Genomic DNA, 26,451 nt, shown 5'->3' with positions numbered 1-26,451 from the left:
ATTTATAATAAAAAATATAAATTCACTAATAATTTCTCCCTTAACTAATAATAATAATAATAATAATAATAATAATAATAAAGTGTCGTTCAAAATGGGGCACCGTTCTCGGTAGTCGGTACCGGCCCATATCATTTTTCTTTTTTTCTTTGTAAAACTAACGCAATTCTTACCATGATTCAAGTCGAAACTGTCCCAAGTTAACTAGATGAGATCTACGTATGGTGCTCCGATATTTTTTTTTTCTTTTCTTTTTGAGAGAACTCCGAATTGTTTTATAGGATAATAGGACATTCCTTCTTGGATCTGTATCTCTATAGATTCATTTATCTACGCATGTTTTGGTACTATTAATACATTTATTGAAAGAAAGAATCAATACATAAGTTTCACACTACGTACGTAAAAAAATATAGAAATAATAAATACAAGTATTATGGCTCAATAAGATATTGAAATTTTAAAATTCTTTTAATATCCTTTTGAATTTTTTGTTTAAATTAAAATATATATTATGAAATTGTAAAATAGGTCATATTAATTTTGCTGGGAATCTATTTTCCCGAGAAGATCAGGATCTGCGGGCGGTTGTTGTGTTTGAAAAGACACAAGAAGATCAGCATGCAACGTCAAGGCTCGATCCCATGCATTATTAGTTCATTAGTACGTCTGTGGTAAGTAACTAGAAATTACTTGTTCAATTAGCTTTGAAAATTAAACATGACAAAAATCACAGAGAGAGACAGAAATCTAGAGCAAAAATCCGGCCGAAAATTTTGACATTTGAAAAGACATGCATCCCGTCCACGGCATTAGAAATAATAAAAGTCGGAAACTGCTAATATTTCGTTTGAATTTGTCTTTTCATTTTAATTCGTCCATATATTTATTTATTTATTTACTTACTTAATAATTAAGAAAATAATTTTTGATATATTGATATATTTTTTTATTTTTTAAAATATTAAAATATGTTAAAAAATATAAATTTAAAATTATGCTAAACGACACGTCAGCAATCATTGTTGAGCGATAGCATGACTCATAAAAGACACAGCATGGGTATTAATTTATGAGTAATGATATGCACATAACAAATTATACAATACATTATACAACAATATTATAAAATACAACTACTATAAATTGTGGTCTCTTATGTGAAAAAATTACAATACTAATATAATTTGGTTTACAACATACATGTGATACTTCAAAAAGGGATAGTTTGGCTCCATAAAATTAATTTGGTTTACAGCATACATGTGGTAATTTGGGTTTTTTTTTATTGCAAGTGATTATTGCATGTTGACATGAGAAAATCTCAGCCGTTTTGCTAGAAAATCATAAGTGGGACTCAAAAAAAAAAAAAAAAAAAAAAAAAAAAAGATCTACATGATCATTGTATGACTGCGTACTACAGAATCATCTAAGAAGACAAAATAAAATATGATAACAATTAGGAATACCTTTTTCGATTTATGAATGAAATAATTTAGTATGCAGTATTTAAAGACAAAAGTATGCAGTAACGATTAGGAATTCCATATTGCAACTATAGTTTCTATAGTCCTAATTCCTATATGCCAACAATTGGGAATTCCCTTGGAAGACCAGAACCCTCCTATTTGATATGTAGAACCGGAATGCAATGTGCATGACAGTTTTATTTTCCACAAATTAAAGAGAAGTCTCCAAGCTTGACCCCTCCAATATGGTGACTGTTGGAGAAAATGATGCAAACTCAAACTGATATAGGATATGTAATTCTAAATTCTACTTTGATTGTATTGAAATACTATTTTAAGAAAATGAAATTGTACAAATATGGAAGGAAAAAAGTAATATATTTCTTGAAGTAAGGGTAAAATTAGTTATTTTTCCTTAAATCATAAATTTATATTTGTTCATGCCTTGTTAGTAAATATTTAATTTCAAGTTTGTAAGTGATTTTGATTTTGATCAAATTTTTAGTAGGGTTTTTGTTTTTTATGTATTAATTTCTCATACAATAATTTAGATTTTTCTATTTTTGAAAAAATCATCATAATCTCGAATTTTGCTGCTATTTAAGTCGGACTTGTGGGTTTCATGATGGGTTTGGCTAATTCAATGTGGTCCAACTATTGATAAATTAGATAAATTTGAAGGGTTTCATGAAATAATTTTAGATTTTACTATTAACCAATATTATTCAGAGTTTTCTCTATATTTTGGGTGATTCTCTTGTCTTCCTTCTCTGTGAATTATCTGTTAAAACTAACCTATAAAATAATCTCTATTTTGTCTGGCGTCAGTTGGCATTCGAGCTTAGCATCTTTCTTGGGGTGACATCTCATAAGTTTTCATGGCCGATGGTCGTGGCCGTCGTGGGTAGGTTCTAAATGAGAAAGTTTTTCACCGTGATCGTAGCATTCAAGATGTGATGATTGAGAATTTACAAATGCAAGTTGCAGAGTCAACCGACGTCTAACAACATAGGATATTAGTGGTCGTAAGATGGAAGATCACGATTCCAATTTTTGTTTTGAGAACTCATATCACAATCGTGCACTATTTTGGTAGCACCATGGTCGAGAGGAGCGTCTTGGGGACTTCGATTTTAGAGTTAATTTACCAAAATTTTCTAGTACTCTTCAAGCTGAAGGTTTCATTGATTTATTGCATTATGTTGAGTGAATTTACTACTTTAAGAAAGAAGTGTTTGACGATGGACATTCTTCCATAGGGTGGAACTCTATACCAATTTACGATACCTAGGGGTGTAAAAATTAATCGATAAACCGAAAAATCGGTCCAGATTGGCTTGCACCGGTGGAATTGGTCGAATTTTGGGTCAGTTTCAGTTCGGTTTCGGTTCTATGCTTTTTAAGACCCGACCGGACCGACTCGATATATTATATATTTTAAATTAATTTTTTTTAATATTATATATAATAATATAAATTAGAATTATATATAAGATAATGTTATTATAATTTATAACATAAAATTTTAATTTTAAACATGAACATTTATTTGATCATATACTTTAGATATGAAATATATATATATATATTAATAAGACTTTATAGCATAATAAATTCTTAATATATTCTTTTTGATAAGTACATTAGACTAATATACATTAGTATATAATGTATATTAATTATAATTTACATTTTATGGCCTAATACTAATAGTCTAATAATATTACTATTAGTAATATACTTTAAGTCTATATATAAATTACTATATAAATCACTATTTATTAGTCATACTAAATAATTATATGAAATAATGATATAATATAAATTAAGTAGGTTTTTTCTATTTCATTTTATATAAAGCAGATTTTTTCTATTTCATTTTCTATAAAGCGATTTTTTTATAGCATTTACATAACAGATTTTTCTATAAAGCAGATTTTTATAAACAGTTTTTTTATAACAGATTTTTAACGGAACAGAATTTTTTAAAATAGTTTTTTTATAAAAAAGATTTTTTTTAATGACAAATTACCTCTTTTTAAAACTAGAAAATCGGACCGGAAGCACGAGTTTAAGAGAGTAATCGATATGGAATCGATTTTTGAAAATGCAAAATCGGTGTTACCAGTTCGGTCTCAAAATCTATCCAAAACAGGACCGAACCAGACAGATTACACTTTTAACGATAACTATCCTTATGAAGATAACCTAGTGGATGAGGTAACTATATTTATTAAAAATGTAGAAAATTTGGAAAAAGAAAATCGTGGCGAAATTTGGAATTTGAAAATCATGAAATAACTTTTGAGACAATTAACTTTATTGATTTTTTTGGAGTTGGGGATTTTTTTCAAATTTTCCTATAATTTTTTTTTTTTTTTGGATTTGAGATGTGAGAAAGAAACTTAATTTTGAAATATAAGATGCTCAGTATTATTTTATTTCGAGCCGATTAAATTAATTTTTAGTTTTTTCATAATCAATGGGACTATACAACAAAGGAAAAAAAAAGATTAGTCCAATTGAACATCCAAAAGATTGAGGAAAGAAAATTTAAAATTTGATGAAGAATTCTCTTTAACTCAGTGAGAATGATGCAAATCCAAATTGATATGAGGTATCTAGGTCCAGATTCTACATTGATTATATTGAAGTGCTGTCTTAAAAAGATGAATCTGTATAAATATGCAAAGAAAATCTTAATATCTTCCTTGAAATATTAGTTATTTTCTTTCAAAATCTTATATTTATGTTCATTCTTGCATTGTTAGTAAATATTTAGTTTTAAGTTTGGAAGTGATTCTGATTTTGATTTTGACCAAATTTTTAATAGGATTCTTGTTTATTTATGTATAATTTCTCATATAATAATTTAGATTTTTTTATTTTTAAAAATTTTTTCATAATTTCAAATTTTGTAACTATTTAAGTTCGACTTATGGATTTCATAAAAAAATTTAAATTTTACTATTAATCAATATTATTTATAGTTTTGTCTGTATTTTTTACAATACTCGTCTTCTTTCGTTGTGAATACTGTATAAGAAAGACAACTTCATCATGATATGTAGCCATTCCAACTAATTGGTTCCAAAATTAGGCAATTGAGATATCATTGTTGGATTAGGTAGTTGGGTAAACTGAAAGTATTAATGTCCTTAATAGTAATTTTTGCTACACAAGTAGAGTTGGTGCTGCTGCTTCCACGTGTGAGCTCCAGGTGCTTCCCATCTGCGTGATCCAACGGCTACGAACAAGCTTCTTTCCACTAACCTTTTGACCGAAAGACCCCTCAAACAATCATTTTCATCCTTCGCGCGTCTAATTGCTTCTCGAAACCTCCCAAGACTCTGCCTTTCTTCCACCGTCTTTCGCTGCCTGTGACAAAGCAAGACGCTTTCTCTCCCTCTCTCTCCAAAATTTCTCTCTCCTCACTCTCAGTAATCTCTCTCTCTCTCTCTCTCATCGCAAAAGGGTGAAATTTAAAGTCTGGTAAATGGAATCTTTCTATGGTTGAGCGGCCCAGCAGTCCCCATGATCTTCGTTACAAAATCCAGGGAAGAAGGTAGCTTCAGCCCGATATTCAAAGACATCCAAGAAGGGGACTTTTCGATTTAAGACCCCCACATACCACCTAGTCCTTGCTCTCACACTCTGCTTAGATAAGAAAGGCAGTCTCTCTCTCGATCTTGGATTTGAGACCAAGAAGGGGACTTTTTGTTAAGAACCTACTGGTTTATGACGAAGGAGTGTTGGTGTAATGAGGAAGATGATAAAATGTGGAAGAAAGCTGCTACACAATGAAGGTCAGAGTGCACACAACGTGTTTGAAGAAATGGCTAGAAGAATTCTGTATTGCCACGGGAGTACTTCGAGGGCTCCCAAATCTCCTTACAAAAATCACCGTTACAATATTCTCAATGCATATCTCTCTTCCTCACTCATTCTCCTTTATTCTTTCATTTTCTTATGACATGTAACTCTCACATTTGCTAAACTGACCATCAAAGACTAGAATAAAAACTGACAGACTCCATTCTTGAAACCGAAGAAACATGATAGACTTCTTACGCAGGTGCAACCAAAACAAAACCTTCGGCTTTAAGGCCAAACGCTGTGTATTACATTATTAAAGCCCGTCCCAGACTTAGACCACACACACTGCTTCAGATCGCAACGCACCGTTTGACTTGACTTTCCTTTCTACAAGCACGACGTTGTTTTCAGTTCAGTTTCTGCACTTCATTGACTTTGAAGTTTGAACCCGAGCACTTCACTTCTTCACTTCAACCTTTTCTCTCACAGCCGCTTCTTCTCTTCTCTGTTAGGGTTTATCATCGACGGCTTCATAACACTTTTCGATTTGAGACCCCCACATACCACCCACATAGGGGACTTTTATCACGCACAGACCCTCGCAATGTGAAATTATGTAATCTGTGTAATCTACTAATCTGCCATATAATCAATTGTGTATAAAATTGTGTATCATAGGCTTATAGCAGATTTTGTTTGTTAATAGTTATGTGAAATCGGTGATTTTGTTTTAGCAGATTGTGTATAAATCAGTGATTTTAATAGTTGACATGTATCTGCCATATAATCAATTGTGTATCCTTTGAACATGTATCATAGGCATATAGCAGCTTTATAGGTTGTATTGTTTTCACGCACAGTTTTAATAAAAGCAGATTTTCAAACAAATTTCTAGACAATGCATGCTCTATTGGACTTATAAAGTACAATAATTACTAATTTGTATTCTTGATGTGCTGACAGTTTTTTGACCCGCTTTTATTTATTTTATTTCTGTATAAATCAGTCATCTAAACCGAAAAACTGGACCGAATGGCTTTTGTTGCGGCTTGTAGGCAGTGGGGGCAATTTGGAAGCAGTTGGTTTGTAGGTATATTTCTGAACACGTGAAATCGAATGGAAAACAGTTGTTTCTGGTTGACACATTAGCCCTAGTAATTACATTACTCTCTCTCTCTCTCTCTTGTTTTTGGTGCTATTAAAGTCTCTTTGGTTTCCGAAATTGCAAGGAAAGAAAATGATATCAAGTTAAGTGATTTTTGTTGTTTTGCATTCCTGGAATATGTGAAAAAAAAAACCTCTGCATTGTCAAATTGTTGAACTGTGCATAATTGATTCTATTTCCTATCTTGCATTTTTTTGGTTGTAAAATATATTTATGATAGTGAAAATAATGGAAATGGTATTGGATGACAGTTCATTTATTTTTTACCTTAATGTTTGACTGTTAGAACATATGTCACATACTTATTATAGGTTATGAGATTAGAGGGACAAGGTGTGTCGTTGAAGTAGGCTGAGGTTATAATAGTAGCTATGAACGACAGTTTGGAAAATGTGTCTCACTCATTTGTTTTAAAGGCAGAGATGCAGAAGATACTTTATCTGTGTTGGTTAACTCATATGCATATTTTTGCATTCGTCAATTTGGCTTGAAATGATGTATTTAAATTTAAAGATTTTGTGTGATCATTGTTTCGATATTTCCTTCTATAAAATTGAAACTTCCTACAATCGTGTCGGTTTCTATAGATTGAAATGATTCAAGAATTCAATTTGTCCAAATTCAAGAGCTCAAAGAGAAGGCCAGGCTCTCCAATTGAAGGCTACAAGCTTAAATTCCCATATAACTATTCAAAAAACGTCAATACTTGTGACTTCTGGAATTCAGACTTGAATTCGGACATATTGGATTGTTGAATCATTTCGATCTACAGAAACAAATAGACACGATTGTAGGAAGTTTCAATTTAATAGAAAGAAATATCGAAATAGTGATCACATATAATCTTCAAATTTAAATAACTCATTTCAAGCCAAATTAACTAAATTGATGAATGCAAAAACATGCAAATAACCAATATAGGTAAAATACTTTTTGCGTCTTTGCTTTTGAAACAAATGAGTGAGATACATTTTTCAAGATGTAGTTCATGGCTGATGTTATAGTCGTGCTTCGATGGCATACCTTATCTTTCTAATATTCTAACCTATAATAAGTATGCGTTATATTTTCTAACAGTCAAACATTAAGATAAGAAATGAATAAACTATCATCTAATACTATTTCCATTATTTTCAATATCGTAACTATATTTTACAATCAAGAAAAATGCAAATTGGGAAATATAATCAATTATGTGCAGTTCAACAGTTTGGCAATGCAGAGGTATTTTTTTCACATATTCTGGGAATGCAAAGCAACAAAAATCACTTAACTTGATATCATTTTCTTTGCTTGCAATTTCAGAAACTAAAGAGGCTTTAATAGCACCAAAAAGAAGAGAGGGAGAGTAATGTAATTACTAGGGCTAAGAATGAGATTTGTAGGAAAGTAACATGAAAAACAAAGAGCAAACATGTAAGATTCTAAAAAACAGTTTCTATTCTTCATTTAACAACTTTTCTTGGAAACCAAGTGGAGAATAAGAAAGAAAGATGCGGAGAACCAAATGTATTCTTACGTAGGGGACTATAAATTTGAATTTTGAAAGGAAATACCTCCAATCCAATCCAAGTTCGAGAGAGGGACTGCCAAAAATAGATTTTGTAGACAAGAGAGAGAAAGGGGGAGGGGGAATAGGCTTGTCCTCGTTTCGTAGGTTGACGACCAATCTTATCCTCGTAATAGTATTCGGGGTGTAACCCCTAGCCGTTGGATCACGTAGTTGGGAAGCACTTGGAGCTCACACGTGGAAGCAGCAGCGTCGACTCTACTTGTGTAGCAAAAATTACTATTAAGAGCATCCTATTCGGATGCCTAAATTACTGTTATTCCTAAAATTTAGAGATCAAATTTAGGAGAGGTTGAAAAGGAGCCTCCCATCCCACTCTCTAAATTAGAGATTTGTTTTAGGAGATTTATAATCATTTTTCATATTTGGAGAACTATGTACATCCCCAATTGAGCGAACCCCAAATCTGTTACCGTTGGTCTCGCGTGTTCCTCTCTTCCTCTCGATTGCCCTTTTTCATGGAGGAGGCCCTTTCTAGTACCGTTTGTCACCTAGAGGTGTCTCATGTACTTGGTTCATTGTAAGAACCTCTTATTGAATCTGTTTATGCAGGAGCCATTGAAATTGGATATTGTTATCAGCTTTCCAGATCATAGTTTTCATCTTCGTTTTGATCCTTGGTCCCAGGTATTACTTTCGTATATTTTCATATCTTGTTAGCTTTCCTGCTCGCGCTGCATTTTGAACATGTATCTGGAGGGTTCCTTTATTACCAGTTACTCGAAGGGATGATAAAACTTCAAAAATTACACGTTGTGCCTACTGATATGATTATTTTAGTAGTTTTAGTCACTCATGCTTCGAAAGATCAATGCTCTTTACACAAATGTTGCAAGAGCTTGTGTGATGCACAGATTGAGTTTTATGGCTAAATCATGGAACTAAGCTTCGCCTTTTTGACTTATCAAACTAGAGGTTCCTCTTTGTACACCACTAGATACCTTGTGCTTTTAAACTACCGATTTAATCTGAAGAACTACATAGGACATGATATTCATGTTTGTTGCACCAACTGAAGAAATTATATGCGGGATGCATAATCACTCCAATATGCTTTTTTATTTTATTTTATAAGTAAACGATTGTATTAATAAAAATAGGTATAGCCCAATTACACACTCCAATATGTTAAAATTGTGAACTGGTGACCTTGATGGAGATTTTGTTTTTAAAATGGAGGTTTATTTTTCCTTTTACTATATTTTATTGATATGAGTATATAAAATTGAATCCTTGGCAACTCATCTTCTGGCCCAGTAACCATTTGATAATACAGTTATATTCTTTGTCATACCAATTCACAGATTGAGTAAATCAATTATTGTAATAATGTCATTTCGTATTTCTAGTTATTGCAGGGGGTGAGGATTTTTTTTCCTTTTTTTGCCTCATTCGATCAGCTAGTGCAGTTTATGTTATGAATTATGAGGCCCATTCTCATTTGAGTTTTGGTGGACATTTGGTGTTGTATTCTATGAAATTTGTTGGCAGATTTCCACTTTCTATTTTTATAGTGCCTTGTTCTCTGAAATCTATAGGTCGATGTCCATTCTCTTTTTTGACTGTGTGATACTATATGCATTTATGTGCTGTATCTTGTGTGTCTAATATATTCTAATAGGTGTATTCTCCCGTGGATGGCTGTTATTTGTTGGTTATCATTACAAACTATATGTATATGATTAAATCATCAGCCATTTTGATTAATGTAACATTGAATTCTCTGTTAGAGACTACGACTTATTGAGATTTTTGATGTAAAATGGCTTCAAATGCGCTATGCAACTTCTTTGATTGGGTGAGTTTTCAAGCTTCAGTTTTATGATTTTTTTGTTGTTAATTTATGACATGCATTTTTTTTTCTTAGGGGACCATCCACGCTAGCTACTTTTGTAGCTGTATATGCACTTTTTGGGCCAACCTTTCCCGGAATTTATGACAAAGAAAGAAGTGTTTACACTATTTTACCAGTGTGTACACAAAATACATAATTTTGTCATAAATTTTGTTCTTTTCAAAATATATCTTTGACTTTCATGCTTGGGTTTCTTATGTGTGTATTTTGCAGGGCCTGTCCTTTGCTTTTTGAATTCCTAGCCAGTATACAGATTGCTGCCATGGTAGGGAGGGTATTGTTTCAGTGTTTTCCAACTTTTTTTTTCAGTCAGTATTTTCCAACTTAGATATCATTTTTTAGAGAATTTTGAAGTTCTGATAACTTGATTTCACTCCTTTCTGTCATGGAAGTGGAATTGCCATTCGAGTTTCCGGATGGTACCACACCAGTGACATGTCATGTCTCCATATATGATGGTTCTACGGAGAAGAAAGTTTGTGTAGGATCCTTAATGGACAAGGCTTCTGCTCCTTCCTTACCTGTTGGCAGCCTTTACATGGAGGAAGTGCATGTTAAGGTTTGACTTTATCCTTATTTTCCCGCATTATGTTTTGATTGAATTGTCATTATCTTTGGGTCTTGTTTTATTACTGTTGAGTTTTCTGAGAACTCTGTGGAGAACTAAAACCATGGAAGTAACACTTTGCTTTTGCTGGCTTTTGCATCTGATTGTTTTAGTACTGGCCCATTGTCAGTGTGATTCTTGCATCTAATTTAATTCTGTTGGAATTTGTTCAGCTTGGAGAAGAAATATACTTCACCATGGGTGGCCAGCATATTCCTTTTGGTGCATCTCCACAAGTAAGAAATGATAAGCATCAGTGTCCTTTTTGGTGTTTCTTTTCCTGGATTTTCTGGTGAATACTTTCTTGCTCATTTATTACTTGGAAAATGTTTTGACACCTTGCTTCTGTCTTGGTGCGCATCGTTTAATGTTATGTGGAATCTTAGATGTGATGCTTCATGATGGAGTATAATTATGGTGGTCTTTCTTTCTTTCCGTAACACGTATACACACCCCTACACTCACACACCACCCACTCACCCCACACACCTATATACACCAATATAAAGACATAATTATTCCTGCAGAGAAAAAAATAAATTACTATCAACTTGACACTCAAAGCCTTACCTAAAGAATTCTGGGAATATTTTAGAAATAAGAACATGGTCCATTTGATAGAATGATTTCGACATAATTTGGTATTTCTTAATTCTAGTAGTTTTTTTAAATTAAATTAGTTTTTTATACATTTTTTAATCTCTTATTTTTATTGGATCCATAAATGAGCAGAGATATTTTATTAAGTTTCTAGTAGTCTATTATTTTTACTTTGTGTATCATTTACTTCTTTGTCATTCTATAACTAGTTTGTGGTGTGGTGTTATAATGAGTAATATTGGCACATTGTTGTGACCACTAATTTCGTAGTTCCTGTTTCCTGCAGGATGTCTGTCTGGACTGAATTAGGTCGTCCTTGTGGAATTCATCAAAATCAGGTATTGCTTTGTTTCCCAGCCTTCTACTTTAATAGTGCCATACAAATTTTTAGCATCTCTTTAAATATTTTGGAGGCGTATTTGTGATTTAGAGAATGTGTGGAAATTGGTTACACATATGCTGATGGGAGGACAAGGATTCATATACTCAATTTCAGCTTGATCATCGAACAATGCCTTATCCTGAGCAGTAGGCAATGCGACCTGGACTTCTTTTTATGCAACCAGGACTTCCCATTGTTTGAGTTATAGTCGTACAGGCAATGTAATCATAACGTCTCGTGTCTTTGACCCTAAATTATAGATGAACAGATCATGGCATTTTGTAAGCTACTGTGTGCCACATGTTTCAAAATAAAGTTTCATTTTTTTTATTTTGTAGGCTACATACAAGAGTAGGTCGGTCATCGGTGCGCTAGCGGGCTGCCTAGCATTTATCGTTGGATGTACCACTAGTTCAAATTTTTTATTCTTTTATTTTTCTATTTTCTTTTTAATATTTTTGAACAACTTTAATCATTAAAAAAAAGTTAAAAAAAAATATATACATCTTCTTAGTCACTTCTATAATTATTAAATAAAAAATTAAAAAATTAAAAATACTCGAATGCTAACTTTAAGAGCATTGGTAATGGCCTAGCCATTAGCCAATGTAAGTTCAAATTAGAAAGAAATATGAGAAAAAACTCCAGCATTGGTCTAGCTAAACTTCATAAATTTTACATTTCTGCTACAGTAAATATTAGCAGCTCTCTATACTTGGCGAGGAACTGTACACAGGCCAAAGTATTTTTTTATCATTTCTGCCTCCTGCTCTTTCTTTCCCTCGGTTGTATTCTTCTTCATCCTAAAACCCTCATTTCATCTATCTTGATTTTTTTTCTCTCAAAACTCTGTCTTCGCCTTTTTTCTCCCGAAACTCCCTTCTCTTGTTTGCCATTTTCTTCTTCAATCCGCAAGCCATAATCTCCCTTTTCTTCTTTAACCCGCAAGCCATAATCTTTTAGCCCCATTCTTGCTGAGACGTCGCTCTTCTCCAGCCCGCAAGTGTCCCCTTCTCTCCAGCGGTCGCCTTCTCCAGCAGTTGCCGTCGCTTCGTTCTCTCCAATGTAAGTCCCTCTTCCTTGCTCTTCTCTCCCTCTTCTCTCTGATTTCTTTTTCATTTTTTGCCCTTCTCTCTGTTCCTTCTTCTTATTTTGTGCTTTTAATTTGTGGGTTTTGTTTTAATTGTATGCATTTTGTTGGAAATAATGCTCCTGCTTGGTTTGTCAAGAAAACACAAAAAAATAGTGAAGTTTCATGGTGCTTTCCAAATCCAAATTAGTAAAGGGATGGGCTAGATGGCCTTGCCTTATCTTTCTCATAATAATAATAAAAAAAAAAAAATAGGCTGCAAAACTTTGATTACTCATAGTCCATGGGTTCTTCTTTTCTTTCTATATGCATTCTGGTTTGTTGGAGATGTGTCGATTTCTATGACTTTCTTGATTCTGGTTTTGATTTCATGTCGATTTTGGTTTTGATTTGTTGGGGAATAGTTTCCTTCCAATTCTCCAACAATCTAAGTAGATTTAATGTTTGGGTGAATGGCTGAGAGAACGAGGCTAAAGAGATGGCTGAAGTATATATTTCATCACAACACCGAGTACATGAGGGACATGCACACTGAAACATGATTCATTGTGCATAATCACAAAAAGGAGACAGCAATGGTGGAAACCCAACTCTCTGAGGTCTGCTGTATGGTTGCTGGGAAAACTGATAAATAGACATCTAATTTTGGGTTTTGTTAGTTTTGGTTTCAAATGCATGAAGTTAGTTTGTAGTTGCAGAGTAAAAGCTGATCTTTTCATTAGATTTATTTATGTTGGTGGTTCAACTGTACAATTATCGGTTTGCCATAAACTGAATCTTAGTGTTGTTTAATTAAATTGCAGCCAATGATGAAACAAACGGTATTTGTACAACGTATGACAATTCATGATTGCATTAATACCTACTGCCTTCGTTCTGAGGCCTTGCATTTCTTTTTTAATTTTGCAATTACTTCCTTTAGTTTTCTTTTGAATGAGGGTTGATTGATATGTTTCTTATATTTTATGGATAGCATATGGGTCGTGTGATGAACAGTAGCATAGTTCAGATGATACTCTGTGATTATCACATTGCACGTCTTTCGCTCCTATCTGATGACCCATTTCTCCATTGCCGTTTATGTCTTTTTGCCAATGGGAAAAGTCGTTTAACATTCCATTTTATACGGTAAGGTTTCTCTTGGTTGTGAAAATAATTGTGTTCATATGATACCTCCAATCCTATTGGATGTATAGGAATCATTGTTTTATTTGTGTACCCTTTTGTTTTGTTCTGGATGTGCTGTGGATTGGCCAATGATTATTTACCAATTTAGACAAGCATATGTCTGAATCATTTTTTGTTGACAGACTAATCTTCTCTATGAGGCCAAATTCTCCTTTCACTCTTCTCTTCCCCTGAAAACAACCCTATTCTTGTTATAGATGGATTTGATGATGCATCATGCTCATATGAGGGATTCTCTGCCTTTGTTTTGTTTGGTTGACATCAGTCTTATTCTTTACAGCTTCTATAAAGCACTAGCTAGGTATGGTTAATGTAGATGATTTCCTTCAACACGTTTTATAATGCTCTACTATTGCGTTATTCATAACAAAATGTTTGCTAATGCTATTTTTCTTTTTATCGTATTAAATCTTATCAGGTTCATAAAAACTGAGTGAAGAGGAAAATGTTTTGACTGAATTTGTCAACTCTGTGACTCTTTGTTTTGATTTCTTTTGATTACACTTGCAATTTTAGGCATATTGCATAAGAAATAGGTTGAGGAAACAATAATTTTAAGTAAAATATAAATTATTAATTAATATATGAAGTGTATTTGTAAAATATAAAAAAAAAAAATTTGTAAAATAATATTAAAATATATAATATTATATTATTATTTTTACTTTAAGATAGTTAGTTTAATGTGGACTCAACTAGTCAAAAGTTAATACTATAGCTAAAATTTAAGATTCTAGTCAAATTTTAGACTTGATAATGATTAGGTCATTGCCAATACTCTAAGGAGGTTAAGTAGCATTTTTTTAGAGTAATATTATAAATTATATTCATCCTATTTTAATTATATTAAATAGTATGTAATATATTTAATAATATTAAATAATAAAAAAATATATAATAAATAATTATTTAATAATAATAAATATATCACATCATATTTAATAAAATAAAAATAGAATGATAAGAAGGATGTATAAACTTTTTCATTTTTCTAACATAATAACATGGATTTTCGCTAGTGCGCGGTCCTATCTGTGTTCTATCAAGCAAAACATCTAGGAGGTTCCTAGCACACCATTAATACTGACAAGGCAAGTTTGGTGCTCGAGGTCCCAACAATAAAAACAATAAGTAGGCAGTGTTTGTACCAATTTCAAATCCCAACTCCCAGCTACCCAAAGAGTAGTAGAGTACTAATAAATGCCGATAGGGTTTCGGCCTTGTTTGTTTGGAATTAAAAATATTCTCAATTTATTTTATTTAATTATTGTAATTATTTTAAATTTTTAAATAAAATATAATAAATAATTTAACTTCTTTAAATCTTAAAATAAAAATATTATTAAAAATTATATTATAATAATAATTTATTTAATTTATAACTTTTATCTCATCCTTTATCAATTCAACTTGCTTTCTAAATCCTTACTAAAAAAAATACCGATAGATTTGGTACTAAAAAGGGGCCGACAGGTCTGATTTTTTCTTCATGTATTTCGAAAGAGCCACGTGGTGTATTAAATGGGAGCTTTATAATCAATAGACAAATGCAGGATCAAACGGGTACTTTTTTAGTTGGAAAATAATTTATACATAACATTTTTTACAAAATATTTCATAATAATATATTAAATAAGAGGTAAATTTTGTAAAACACTTAATAAAAATAGAATTATTTTATAAAAATATTATCATCTTATAACATTATAAAAATATATTGTGTATCAATACTCATTAAGTTTTGGGAGAGGAAAATTCAGACCATTTTTATGTTTTTTTAGAAATAATATTATTCATCATCTTCTCATCATCCTATAATATGACATTAGATGATTGTATATTATTTATTATATTTCTCTTATAAATTTATCATTTGATGATACATAATAAGATGATGAGAAAAAAAATGATAAATAGATTTATTTATTTATTTTTAAATATAAAAACTAGCGACGATTAATAACATTTATTCAGTCATTGTAGCAAGATCCTTTCGTGCCCCATAATAAGGTTCACAACAAGTCTCCCATACCGATGTAAATTGTAATAAATATTAGTTTGAATTTAGTTTTATTTTAGCTTTTGATCACATTGATTTGAGGGTTAATAGCAGCATAAAGTAAGACGGGTAAAATTAATGAAAATATAATCCTAATGATCAAAGGCGGTGATCTTTATCTACCTTGGAGAAGATTTCAAAGTTATTTTGTGTACGTTGGGGCAGCGAGGTGAGATAAAGAAATTCTAATTTCTTAAAACCTCACACTATTTTCTTTTTAAATATTACTCAAATAAAAAATATTTTATAATTTTAAATTTTTAACTTTTTCATCTAATCATTAATTAATTATTACAATTTTATAAATTTCAAAATAAACCATAAAAATTATTACTTTTCAAACTTAGTAACAAACATATAATTTTTTAAATTTATATATTTTAATTCAATTTTTTTCTTATTTTCTAAAGAGTAGTGCTATACATATACTTTTATCTCACTATATAAAGAATGACATACCAAAAATCAGTGGCCTGCTTAGCATAATCTCCACCCTCCAAAATAGAGGTATGGAGTTGAAATCGCCTCTTCTAAATAAATAAAAAGATATGAAATATTTATCATTATTAGATAATAAAAAATATCTAATAAATAATCTTTTATTAGTGATAAATACTCTACATTTTTCATAGCAGAATGAGAAGAAGGTGATAATATAATATATATAATTTTCTTTTCCAAAATTAATAAAATATATTAATTTAAATTATTTTATAACTATTTACGTAATTCTTCGACATCCAAAAGAACCAATTTTCATACATTTTTATTATTTTATCGCCACCTGCCAAATATAATTACTAGCAAAACAAAATAAAAGAAAAGATAAAGAAGTAATTAGAAGGCCACACAATTCATAATCCGCGACTTTTTAATTTTTGCAACGTTATACTATATATTATTTTATTTTTTTTAATTTTTTTTTCTGAATGCTGACAATTGTTGAATAGGAAAATTCATTTTCCTTACCCCTAGTACTAATTCCTTTGGTATAAAACCCAAATTCCAAAACCACAGATCTCCTTTTGCTCAAACAAGTGGACACACCACACGTTTACTCGGTATGGCGATGAGTCGACTCGCCCTAGGTGCAGTGAGTCCGAACATGTCGTTCATGTCGAGTTCATTGGGCTTCATCCCGTCTGGCAACTCCCACGTGAAACAATGGAGGAGGTGAGCCACAGCCAAGTCCAGCGCATATAGCCCGAGCTGCATCCCGGGGCAGGACCTCCGACCTGAACCGAACGGAATAAACTCAAAATTACTGCCTTTAAAGTCTGGCACGCCCTCTCTTAGGAATCTTGAGGGCTTGAAGGCCTCAGGGTCCTCCCAAGAATTCCGATCCCTGCCAATCGCCCACGCATTGATCATCACACGCGACTTCGCCGGAATTCTGTAGCCGGATACCTCGGCCTCCTCAGCGGTCTCGTGTAGGAGCAGGGGAATCGGTGGGTGGAGGCGTAAAGTCTCCTTGAGAGAGCATTTTAGGTAGGTTAGCTTCTCGAAGTCGCTCTCTTCGACTCGGCGATCCAAACCCACAACGTCAGCGAGCTCTTGTTGGACCTTCTTGAGATCCTCTGGACTTTTCATCAGCTCCGCCATGGCCCACTCTATCGCTGACGCCACGGTCTCCGTCCCACCAAACATCACATCCTGCATATTACACATATAGCTATATATTGTTAATTTAGAACAAATTATTGTGAGTTACAGAATTTTCTTTGATCGTTTAAAATGAGTTCATGACTAATATTATGTCGTGTATTATTTTGGATGAACAATAATTTATCTCATCATGTTTGTTGAGGAAAGAAGCTCTGATCCCTTGATTGATCGATTAGTTACTCAATTGTCACATGCAAAGGCTTTTCGTGCTAGAAAAAATATTTATTTCAAAACTTTTGCTCAAATTTAATAATCTTAAGCGGGGAATAAATAGACAAATAAAAATGATTTATTAAACATTTATCATGTATTGCTCACCTAATTTTCAAAAAATATTAAATCTTGAATCGGTAAATGTATTGCGCTCAGATTTCAAATCTATTTCCCACTTAAGGTATGAGATCTTGTTTGTATTTATCCAATGGTAATAACCCATGATTAGGATTACCATATATTATCTAATTTATTCATTCAAAGATAATTTTAAGTTATTGCTCCAATTAACTTAGGTCTCGAGTAGGAAAGAGTTGAAAGACTCATGAGATAGACTGTACCTAATATGTATAGCTGTCGGTATAAATGATGTAGAGCTCATGTCACTTGTATCTATTCCACTTGAAGATGTTGATTGATTAATTCAAGTAGAAAATAATAGTTTAATAGACTAAATAGAGTTAAAAAAAACCACTGGTTAAACCTAATTAATAAATTATTAGGATGATCTAAATTTATCTTACCATGATGATGGCTTTGATGTTATCTTTGGAGAGTGTGATGGAGTCATCGGACTCGCCAACTTTTCCTTCCTCGCTGTAAAAAGCTAGCATATCGTCCACCATATCAGTTTCCTCACAGACCGAAGCAACCGTTTTCTTGTTCTTCTTCTTCTCCAAGTGATCGTCGATGATGTTGTCGATGAACCCGTCCAGTGAGTGACGAGCCTTAGCCAGCCGGGCATTGAGTCCCTGCGGATCAACCCATCTCAGCCAAGGAATGAAATCCGCGATATTGAAAGCTCCAAATAACTTGGAGAACTCCTGCAGAATCCCAATGAACTCCTCCTGTCCTTCGTGCGACAGCGTCCCGAACGCTGCCCGATAGATTATATTCTTTGTCAGTTCAAATACCATCTCCCCGATGTTCACCGGCTTGCCGGTGTTGGATGCCACGGCACGCACAGTCGCGTCGACCTCCTCTCGCACGGAATCCCACGACTCCGCCCTTTTGCGGCTGAAGAGCTTCATGACGCAGAGCTTCCGCATCTGTCGCCAGAAGGTACCGTAGTGAGCAAAGGCCATGTCTGCACGGTCATAGGTGAGGTACTTGATGGCTACGGTGGCAGGACGATTGGAGAAGATGCTGTCCTGAACCTGAAGGACCTGGCGCGCCACCTCGGGGCTCGACACGGCCACCATGTGTAAGTACCCTATCCGGAGGTGAAAGATTCCACCGTATTGCTTCGCCAATTTGGCCAGGCCCCGGTGCGTTAACTGGTCCATCAACCCCATGTTGCCGACGATCGGCAACCCTTTAGGCCCCGGCGGATATGGCAACTTTCTGCGGACAAGAAAAACCAGACTCAACAAGAACAGCAAGGGGATGATGATCATAAGGAAGACAGTCAGGGGCAAAGATCCCAAACCAACTTGTAAGAGAGAATCCATGGCTGATCTGCACATGCGAGCTAGGCAGCTTAGAGAATGCAACTCTTTAAGTGTTGCTAGGTTGGAAGGAGATATTATGAGGCTTTATATACTAGTTTATGTAGCTCCTGCGAGCAAGGAACCGCTTTTGTTTTTTCAAAAAAAAAAAAAAACTGTGTAAATTGTCACGATTGCTGTTACTCTTAAATATGAATACTTGGTCCCAATATAAAATTTGTATTAAACTAATCATTTATTTATATTGTTCTGGAAATTGACAACCCGGCCAGTAAACCATATATAAGGACCGATTCACAGGAAATTAAGCAAAGAAATTAATTTGGATTTCACACATGACCGACCATGCATTGACGACAGGGCCGGGTTGGCAATTTGTCTTCCTGTACACTCGGAAGATGCATGTCCACACATCATGCATGTAGTACTGCTCAAGTAATCCCAGCGATGCGTGCAAGATGATTAGCAATATCATCTACCGAGAATTGTATTCCGAAGAGAAATATTTTAGTAGATACGATTTTGTATAATATGTTACGTAAAAGAATTACATGAATGGTCTAAATTAATGAGGGATAAATTCAGACGACGACGTACTAACATTTTTTATTTTTTAATACGTTGATCCTTCAGTATCCTTTAATCTCTATTTATTATTATTATTATTATTCTATATTAAATAGTGATTGGGATATTATGTATATATTAATCACCTTTTAAATATTGATGGTTGCGAGACGTAGGCTTGACATAAGTGATCAGACAGAGTTCAGCCTAAGTAGATTTTGGTCAACACTTAATTTGTTAGTATGTCATGATGAGGTTGATCAGTTTCATCGTCCAATGTCCGAATAACACGTAGGCCATTTAACTAGTCTGATCTATTAGTACGATCACACCAAATCAATGCATTTTACATATATGCATGTTTGAGAAATTAAAAAGGAAAATCATTAAGGTCTATAACTAATTTATTATTTTATTTAAAATAAAGGGTAGTTAAGTAAAATTACAATTATTTTTTAATGAAGTGTCACAATTACGTTGATTGATTTAAAATGAATTGTAAAGTAATTATAGATGTATCATTACTTGATTGAAAATTCTTGTAAATTCTAAAAGTTGTGCAAACAACTTTTTAACTCTGTATCAATTTTCACAACTTCAATACAACAGTTTTTTTTTTGAGAAGAGAACGAAACTCTAATTTTATTGATTACCTCACTTATGATGGAGGAATATCGTGGTAACAAGTAGGACACCTGTGATTTACAAACAACCATCCCATACATCAAAACCAGTAAAATAAAATCCCTATACATTAAACTAAACCAAAAAACCAATAAAAACTAATAAAACCAATAGACCAATCTAAACATGCCTATGTCCTTTTACTGAAACAGTTAAATTCTAATACTTGGAAGACCAATCTTGTCTAAGCGCAACATACCTATTTTTCGTGGTAAAGAATCAATAGTAGTAAATCTACGTTTAAGGCTCTCCTCTCCCATACGTGCAAGAAAATCCACTGAAGCATTCCCTTTTTTGAATTGGTGCATAATGAAAAACTGAATATCATGTAAAGCAAACATCAACTCATCCCAAAAATTCCATAAATACCAAGTCGTGCACCTTTAGTTTTTTAACCAATTAACCATAAGACTAGAATCACATTCGTTCATAACATGTGAGAAGCCCATCTCTTTGCAAACTCCAACCACCACAATCAAGGCTCGTAGTTCCGCTTCATTGTTAGTACCATGCCCAAAGTGAGTAGAGAACGCACTTATAAAATTCCCATCATGGTCCCGTAAAATTCCCCCACCGCCACAATTATCAGGATTACCACAACAACTTCCATCCACATTTAGCTTGATCCAACCCCGTACAAGTTTATTCCAATAAATAATCATCGAACACCTTTTTGTGTGATTAATAAAAGGCACCTCAGGTGCTTTAAGGATGGCCTCATCTGTAGAGGAAATGGACCATTTTTGGACCATCAATGAAGAGATTTTCCACAGCCATACCTTCACCGCTACCCACACTCCCATAGCCGATTCTTGCACTCCCTCCATTCGAGCTTTGCATCTTCTTAACCATAAACGCCAAGTGATAAGAGAAGGTATCATGCTAATTAAGCTGCCACATTGACTTTTTTTTTTGCATAACAAAACCACATCCTTACTGTCTCCCACCATGTGGATCCCTCCAAACTATGAATACCAAGTGCTGTTGAGGCCAAAGTCCACACCTGGTGCGCAATATTTCCTGACCGAAACACATGTTCCAGCGACTCAACTTCCCCTGTTGCACAACAATCACATCTTGAAGCTAGTGAAATGCCCGACGTTTGGACCTGGGTATCTACCGCTAGAGCACAAAACTTGGCTTTCCACATACAGATGGAAATCTTCTTGGGCAACAAAGGATGCCAAATCCAGTTCATACCTGGTTGTTCCGCTCCCTTAATGAGAATTAGTTCCCAAGCACTTTTAGACGAAAAAGTGCCATCAACTTCCGGTTTCCAGATTATTAAATCCTTCCCCTCTCTTCTGACAACTATTTCTTGCATAATTTCCCCAGCCTTATCCAATCCAACTAGCTCCACCAGTTTATTTTCATCCCAGGAGCCTTCAACCCACACATATTTAATTTTGAGCCCCTCACCTCTCAATTCCGAATAACTACATAGAGGTCCAGTCTTCAGCCACCTATCATATTAGAAGGATGATTCGTCATTCCTCACTTTGACTTGAACATTTTTCACCACATTTGGCAGCACATGTAGAACAACTTTCCAGATATGGGAAGAGTTAGTTCTGATCTCAGCATTAATCACATGTCCCTGTTTGACATATTTAGCCCGGAAGAAATTAGTCCACAAATTTTCCATCGTCAAGAATCTCCACGCGAACTTCATGTGCAAGGATCTTTGAACCTCCGAAAAATTCCTTAGCCCTAGGCCCCCCTCTTTGATAGGTTTACATAAATGATCCCAGGCGCACCACTTTCTTTTTTAATTTTCCACCATGTTCCCCCTAGAAAAACCTGGCCAAGATAGCATTAATTTTTTTAAAGATAACCATAGGAACCTGGAGCACAGCCAAGAGATGTATCGCCATATTAGAGAGAACATGCTTAAGAAGCACCAGTCTAGCACCTTGAGATAGCAGATGTAATTTCCAGCCGGCCATTTTATTACAGATCTTAGTAACCAGAGGCTCTAAGTCGTTGGAAGTGAGACGTCCTGTAACTAGGAGAACACCCAGATAAGTCACTGGAAATTTCCCCTCCACAAATCTCGTCAATCTCATTAAACTCCGCCGTTTAGAAATATCAATTTTCTTCAAAAAGAAAATAGCCGACTTATCTTTATTTATTGATTGCCCCGACCATTTCTCATAAGTTTCGAAAACATAACCAAGTCTCCTTATTGATCTCTTTTCACCATTTACAAACACTAGGAGATCGTCAGCATATAGAAGGTGAGATACAAGTGGCACACCAACTGGATGTGAGAACCTACGTATTCGACCTTCCTCAAAACTTTTCCGTAGCATTCTTGATAAAACTTCATCCATTAAAATGAATAAATAAGGCGACAAATGATCACCTTGCCTTAATCCCCAGGAAGGTTGAAAGAAACCTTTATACGTCCCATTCATCATTATAGAGAACCATGGCGTAGTCACGCATCGCATCACCAAGGTACAAAAATGAGAAGAAAATCTAAACCTATCTAGAACCCTTGCCAAAAAAGACCAATCAACACGATCATATGCTTTGACCTTGTTAATATTTAGCATAACATTTCTGCCCTTCACTTTTTTGTTTAAAGAATGCACTAATTCTTGGGCTAAAGTAATGTTATCAAAAATACTCCTGCTCGGAAGGAATGCTCCTTGTTCAGAAGAAATTAAACGAGGTAATAACCGAGTCATATGTTGCACCAAAATCTTTGAAAAAATTTTATACACCACTGAACAAAGACTAATGGGTCTGAACTTATCAAAAATTTTCGGTTCCTCCACTTTAGGATCAAAACAATGTATGAAGATGTATAAAAGCGAGGCAAAGAATTACCCAAGAAAAAATCCACCGCGGCCTCCACCACATCCTCCTTAATAAAATCCCAACAATGTAAATAAAAGGCTGAGCCAAACCCATCAGGCCTCGGCGCACTCTCCTTCCGAATTGACTTTAAAGCAGTGTGAATCTCTTCAACGGTTGGTGCACGGACAAGTTCACTATTTTCTTCCATAGAAATTTTTGTAGCCAACAGTTCGGATAAATCCCCTTGTACAATCGAGTTTGGTGAAGTGAGAAAATCCTGGAAATAAATTGAAGCAGCCTCATGTACCTGCTCCGGCGTCTCTAAAATTATGCCATCTTCAAGAACCATCCGAGTAATGATTTTCTTCCTCTTTTGGTTAACAATAGCATGGAAAAAACTAGTGTTCTAGTCAGCCTCCCAAAGTCATTTTTTCTTAGCCAACTGTGATAAACGAATTTCTTCTCTATATTCCCAAGTATCTAGTTCAGATTTTGTACTTAGATAATCACACTCAACATCCGAGTCATTAGCTCTTTGAAGCTGATGTTCTAAAATCTCCAACTGCTCCCCCAACATCTTTATATGCTGCCCCACACGCCCGAAAACATTTCGATTCCAAGCACGCAGTACATTCTTCACCTTCTTTAATTTTTCCACCAATTTTAACAAACCAGAGGACATGACTGGTTCACTCCATATCTCTTCAACACATTTCCGGAAACCTGCGTGAGAGCACCACATATTCTGAAAGCAAAAAGAATGAGGACCGTAGCTTACTTCAATCTTTTAGAAATTAATGATCATAGGAGAGTGGTCCGAGATCTTCCTCTCTAAATATTCAAAATGTGCCGTCGAAAAGAGAGTTACAAAAGAAGAATTTATGAGAGCCCGGTCTAAACGAGCCCAGCTTCTCGTGCGTCCTTCATGCCCATTACACCATGACAATCTTCGTCCCACCAACGGTAGATCTAGTAAACTACAAGCATCTATACATTCATTGAACTCAGCCATGGAAGATAAAGGCCTCGGATTCCCACCGATTCTCTCCCTATCCTCTCTAATGATATTGAAATCCCCCACTACTATCCACGGATCAGTTAGACAAACATCCTTTAAACTATTCCATAGATCATTCCTCTCCATCTGATTGCATTTAGCGTAAACGAAAGTGATCAAAATCCTGTATGCACCATTTCTAAACCACCATGTGATCATTTGGTTTGACGTACGAACCACCTCAAATTCACAAGAATCTCTCCAAAAAATCCATAATTTGCCACCCAGCTCCGAATTGTTATAGAAAGATAGAAGCCTCATAGATACACCCAAATGCTCCATTTTCTTAATCTCTGCAAAAGGTTTCGAAATAGTCACAATCACCACATTATTTTTTCTCACCAAACTACACAGTCTTTTCTTGGAACTGCCTAAATCTCGCACGTTCCACACCAACATTTTTCCTATCATAAGTTCAATTTGGGTGGACGGGATAAAACTCCTTGAGACTGCCTCATAGATGTTTTCTTCGCACTTAGCTGTGTTGAAGACTTATCTTTCTTTTTCGGATCTGATTCGTAACATTTCTCCTTTGAAAGGGGTTGTAGCCCAAGTCTATCCTCCTTATCTGAGAGCACATCATATTGTCCTTCTACTGATTCAATCTCCTCCACATGAAAATCATTTGGCCTGCATTCTAAGACCAATAATTTAGAGACCAGTGTCGTGTGATTTTCCTCAAAGTCATCAACGTCGTTTGCACCCCCTACAACATCCAAATCCACCACCTGTAATTCATCCGAAAAGAGTACACCAGCAAGATCTGATTCCTGATTCGCCTCCGGTGTAGCCTCATTCATAATTTCAGTGCATTCAAGAGAAATCGTGTCACTTTCCTTGCTTATTTCCTTGCTCTGCCCCCCATCCAACCGTGCAACTTCAACATTCTCAGATCTAATTTCACCTTCTTCAAACTCTAAAATAGGCCTTTCAACCCGTGTTTGAACATCCTTCTCATTGAAAATATTATCTTCAAAACCTTTCAAACCTGTCCCCTTTGATGTTTGGCCAACTTTAAAAATCTTATCAGATGTTTTTTCTTTCCACACTTTTTTCTTATTCAAATTTCCCTCCCTTCCTGATGGATGCCTATACTCTCCTAATCTGTAAACTACTTCTGTGTGCCCCTGGCGACAGCATTTGGAACAATAGAAACCTAGTTTCTCGTATTTCACTACTTGCCAAATAGTTCTATTTGCCGAAACCACAATCGGGAAGCCTTGCACTGGTTCCTCTTTCAAATCAATCTCCACACAGATTCTTGCCCCAGTGGCCCTTGTCTTCTGTAACGTAGCATGATCTGTACCCAAGAAATGACCAAATCTGGTTGCCAATATTTGCAAACAGTCTGATCTATACAAGCGCAGAGGAAGTCCCGGCAAAAATATCCATTGAGGTGCTAACGACGGTTCCACATGCAGATCAAAATCTTTTGTCTATTTGAAAAGTCTGAAAACACATCCTTCTATCATTCTCCCCTCTCTCGCCCAACCATGCACAAAATCTCGCTTCGATTGCAGTTGAAGAAGAACATAGTGGTCATCCATGAAACTTATCACTGGAACCTCTAAAAAACCTCAAGATTTAATGATATGACGCCAAATCTTCTCTATTGGAGGTTTAATACAAAATTCACGAACTTTTTAACAAATAAATTAATGTTTACTTTAAACATTCTTTTACTGAACAAAAGTATGAATTAGCAAGGTTATTAATTTTCTAAACAACAAGACTTGATCGATCGAAAGCATCGAGATTGGGCATGTTTGGACATTTGAAATATATCAAAATTTTATAAATAGTAATAAAATAATTTGAGTGAATATTTTTTATTGGGATTTGGGAAATAAAAAAGAAAAAATTAAGTAACGCTATTATAAAATTATAAAATTATTTGAATATAATTTTGTGTTGATCATCAATTTTATAAAATTTTTATTAATTTTTGTATTTCTTTTTGAATTTTTTAAAAGATGTATTGATGTTTATGTTTGAATAATGATTATGTAATGGTTATATGAAAATATTAAAAATCTAAAATTAAATATTATTTTTAATATATATTTTTTTAAGTTTGTAAAATTGTATTGATTTTTATATTTGAATAATGATTAGATAAAAAGTTTAAAATTTGAAATAATTTTTTTTATTTAACTAATATGAAAATTACAATTACTAGAAATTTTGAAAATTTGATAATTTGCAAAACAT

General features: G+C 34.1%; 1 protein-coding gene, 1 long non-coding RNA gene and 2 other non-coding genes across 5 annotated transcripts; 3 read left to right on the top strand and 1 right to left on the bottom strand.

Annotated features, from left to right (window-relative positions):
- The first annotated feature begins 6,025 nt into the window (after positions 1 to 6,025).
- On the top strand, positions 6,026 to 11,749 carry LOC121259007. Its single transcript, XR_005939498.1, has 5 exons — positions 6,026 to 6,439; positions 7,038 to 7,158; positions 9,751 to 10,434; positions 11,369 to 11,420; positions 11,579 to 11,749. It is a non-coding gene; the product is annotated as an uncharacterized LOC121259007 (long non-coding RNA).
- A 1,606-nt stretch (positions 11,750 to 13,355) lies between these two features.
- On the top strand, positions 13,356 to 13,438 carry LOC121261727. Its single transcript, XR_005939955.1, has one exon. It is a non-coding gene; the product is annotated as a small nucleolar RNA U83 (small nucleolar RNA).
- Positions 13,439 to 13,530: 92 nt separating this feature from the next.
- LOC121261782 lies at positions 13,531 to 13,618 on the top strand. The gene has a single exon (XR_005940002.1). It is a non-coding gene; the product is annotated as a small nucleolar RNA snR60/Z15/Z230/Z193/J17 (small nucleolar RNA).
- Positions 13,619 to 16,658: 3,040 nt separating this feature from the next.
- On the bottom strand, positions 16,659 to 19,309 carry LOC121260842 (cytochrome P450 84A1-like). 2 transcript variants are annotated; one of them, XM_041162887.1, is made up of 3 exons: positions 19,113 to 19,235; positions 18,204 to 19,023; positions 16,659 to 17,454 (listed from the first exon to the last, which is right to left on the bottom strand). In XM_041162887.1, exons 2-3 carry the CDS (start codon positions 18,972 to 18,974, stop codon positions 16,831 to 16,833), a joined length of 1,395 nt encoding a protein of 464 aa, XP_041018821.1. In that variant the 5' UTR covers positions 18,975 to 19,023; positions 19,113 to 19,235; the 3' UTR covers positions 16,659 to 16,830. The 2 variants fall into 2 exon arrangements, with proteins under 2 accessions (XP_041018821.1, XP_041018820.1); XM_041162886.1 differs by having other exon boundaries at positions 18,204 to 19,309.
- Positions 19,310 to 26,451: the final 7,142 nt, after the last annotated feature.

The sequence above is a fragment of the Juglans microcarpa x Juglans regia genome, chromosome 4D, assembly GCF_004785595.1.
Source record: "Juglans microcarpa x Juglans regia isolate MS1-56 chromosome 4D, Jm3101_v1.0, whole genome shotgun sequence".
In the NCBI taxonomy this organism is placed as follows: Eukaryota; Viridiplantae; Streptophyta; class Magnoliopsida; order Fagales; family Juglandaceae; genus Juglans; species Juglans microcarpa x Juglans regia.
This window is presented reverse-complemented; position numbering and strand designations above follow the sequence as displayed.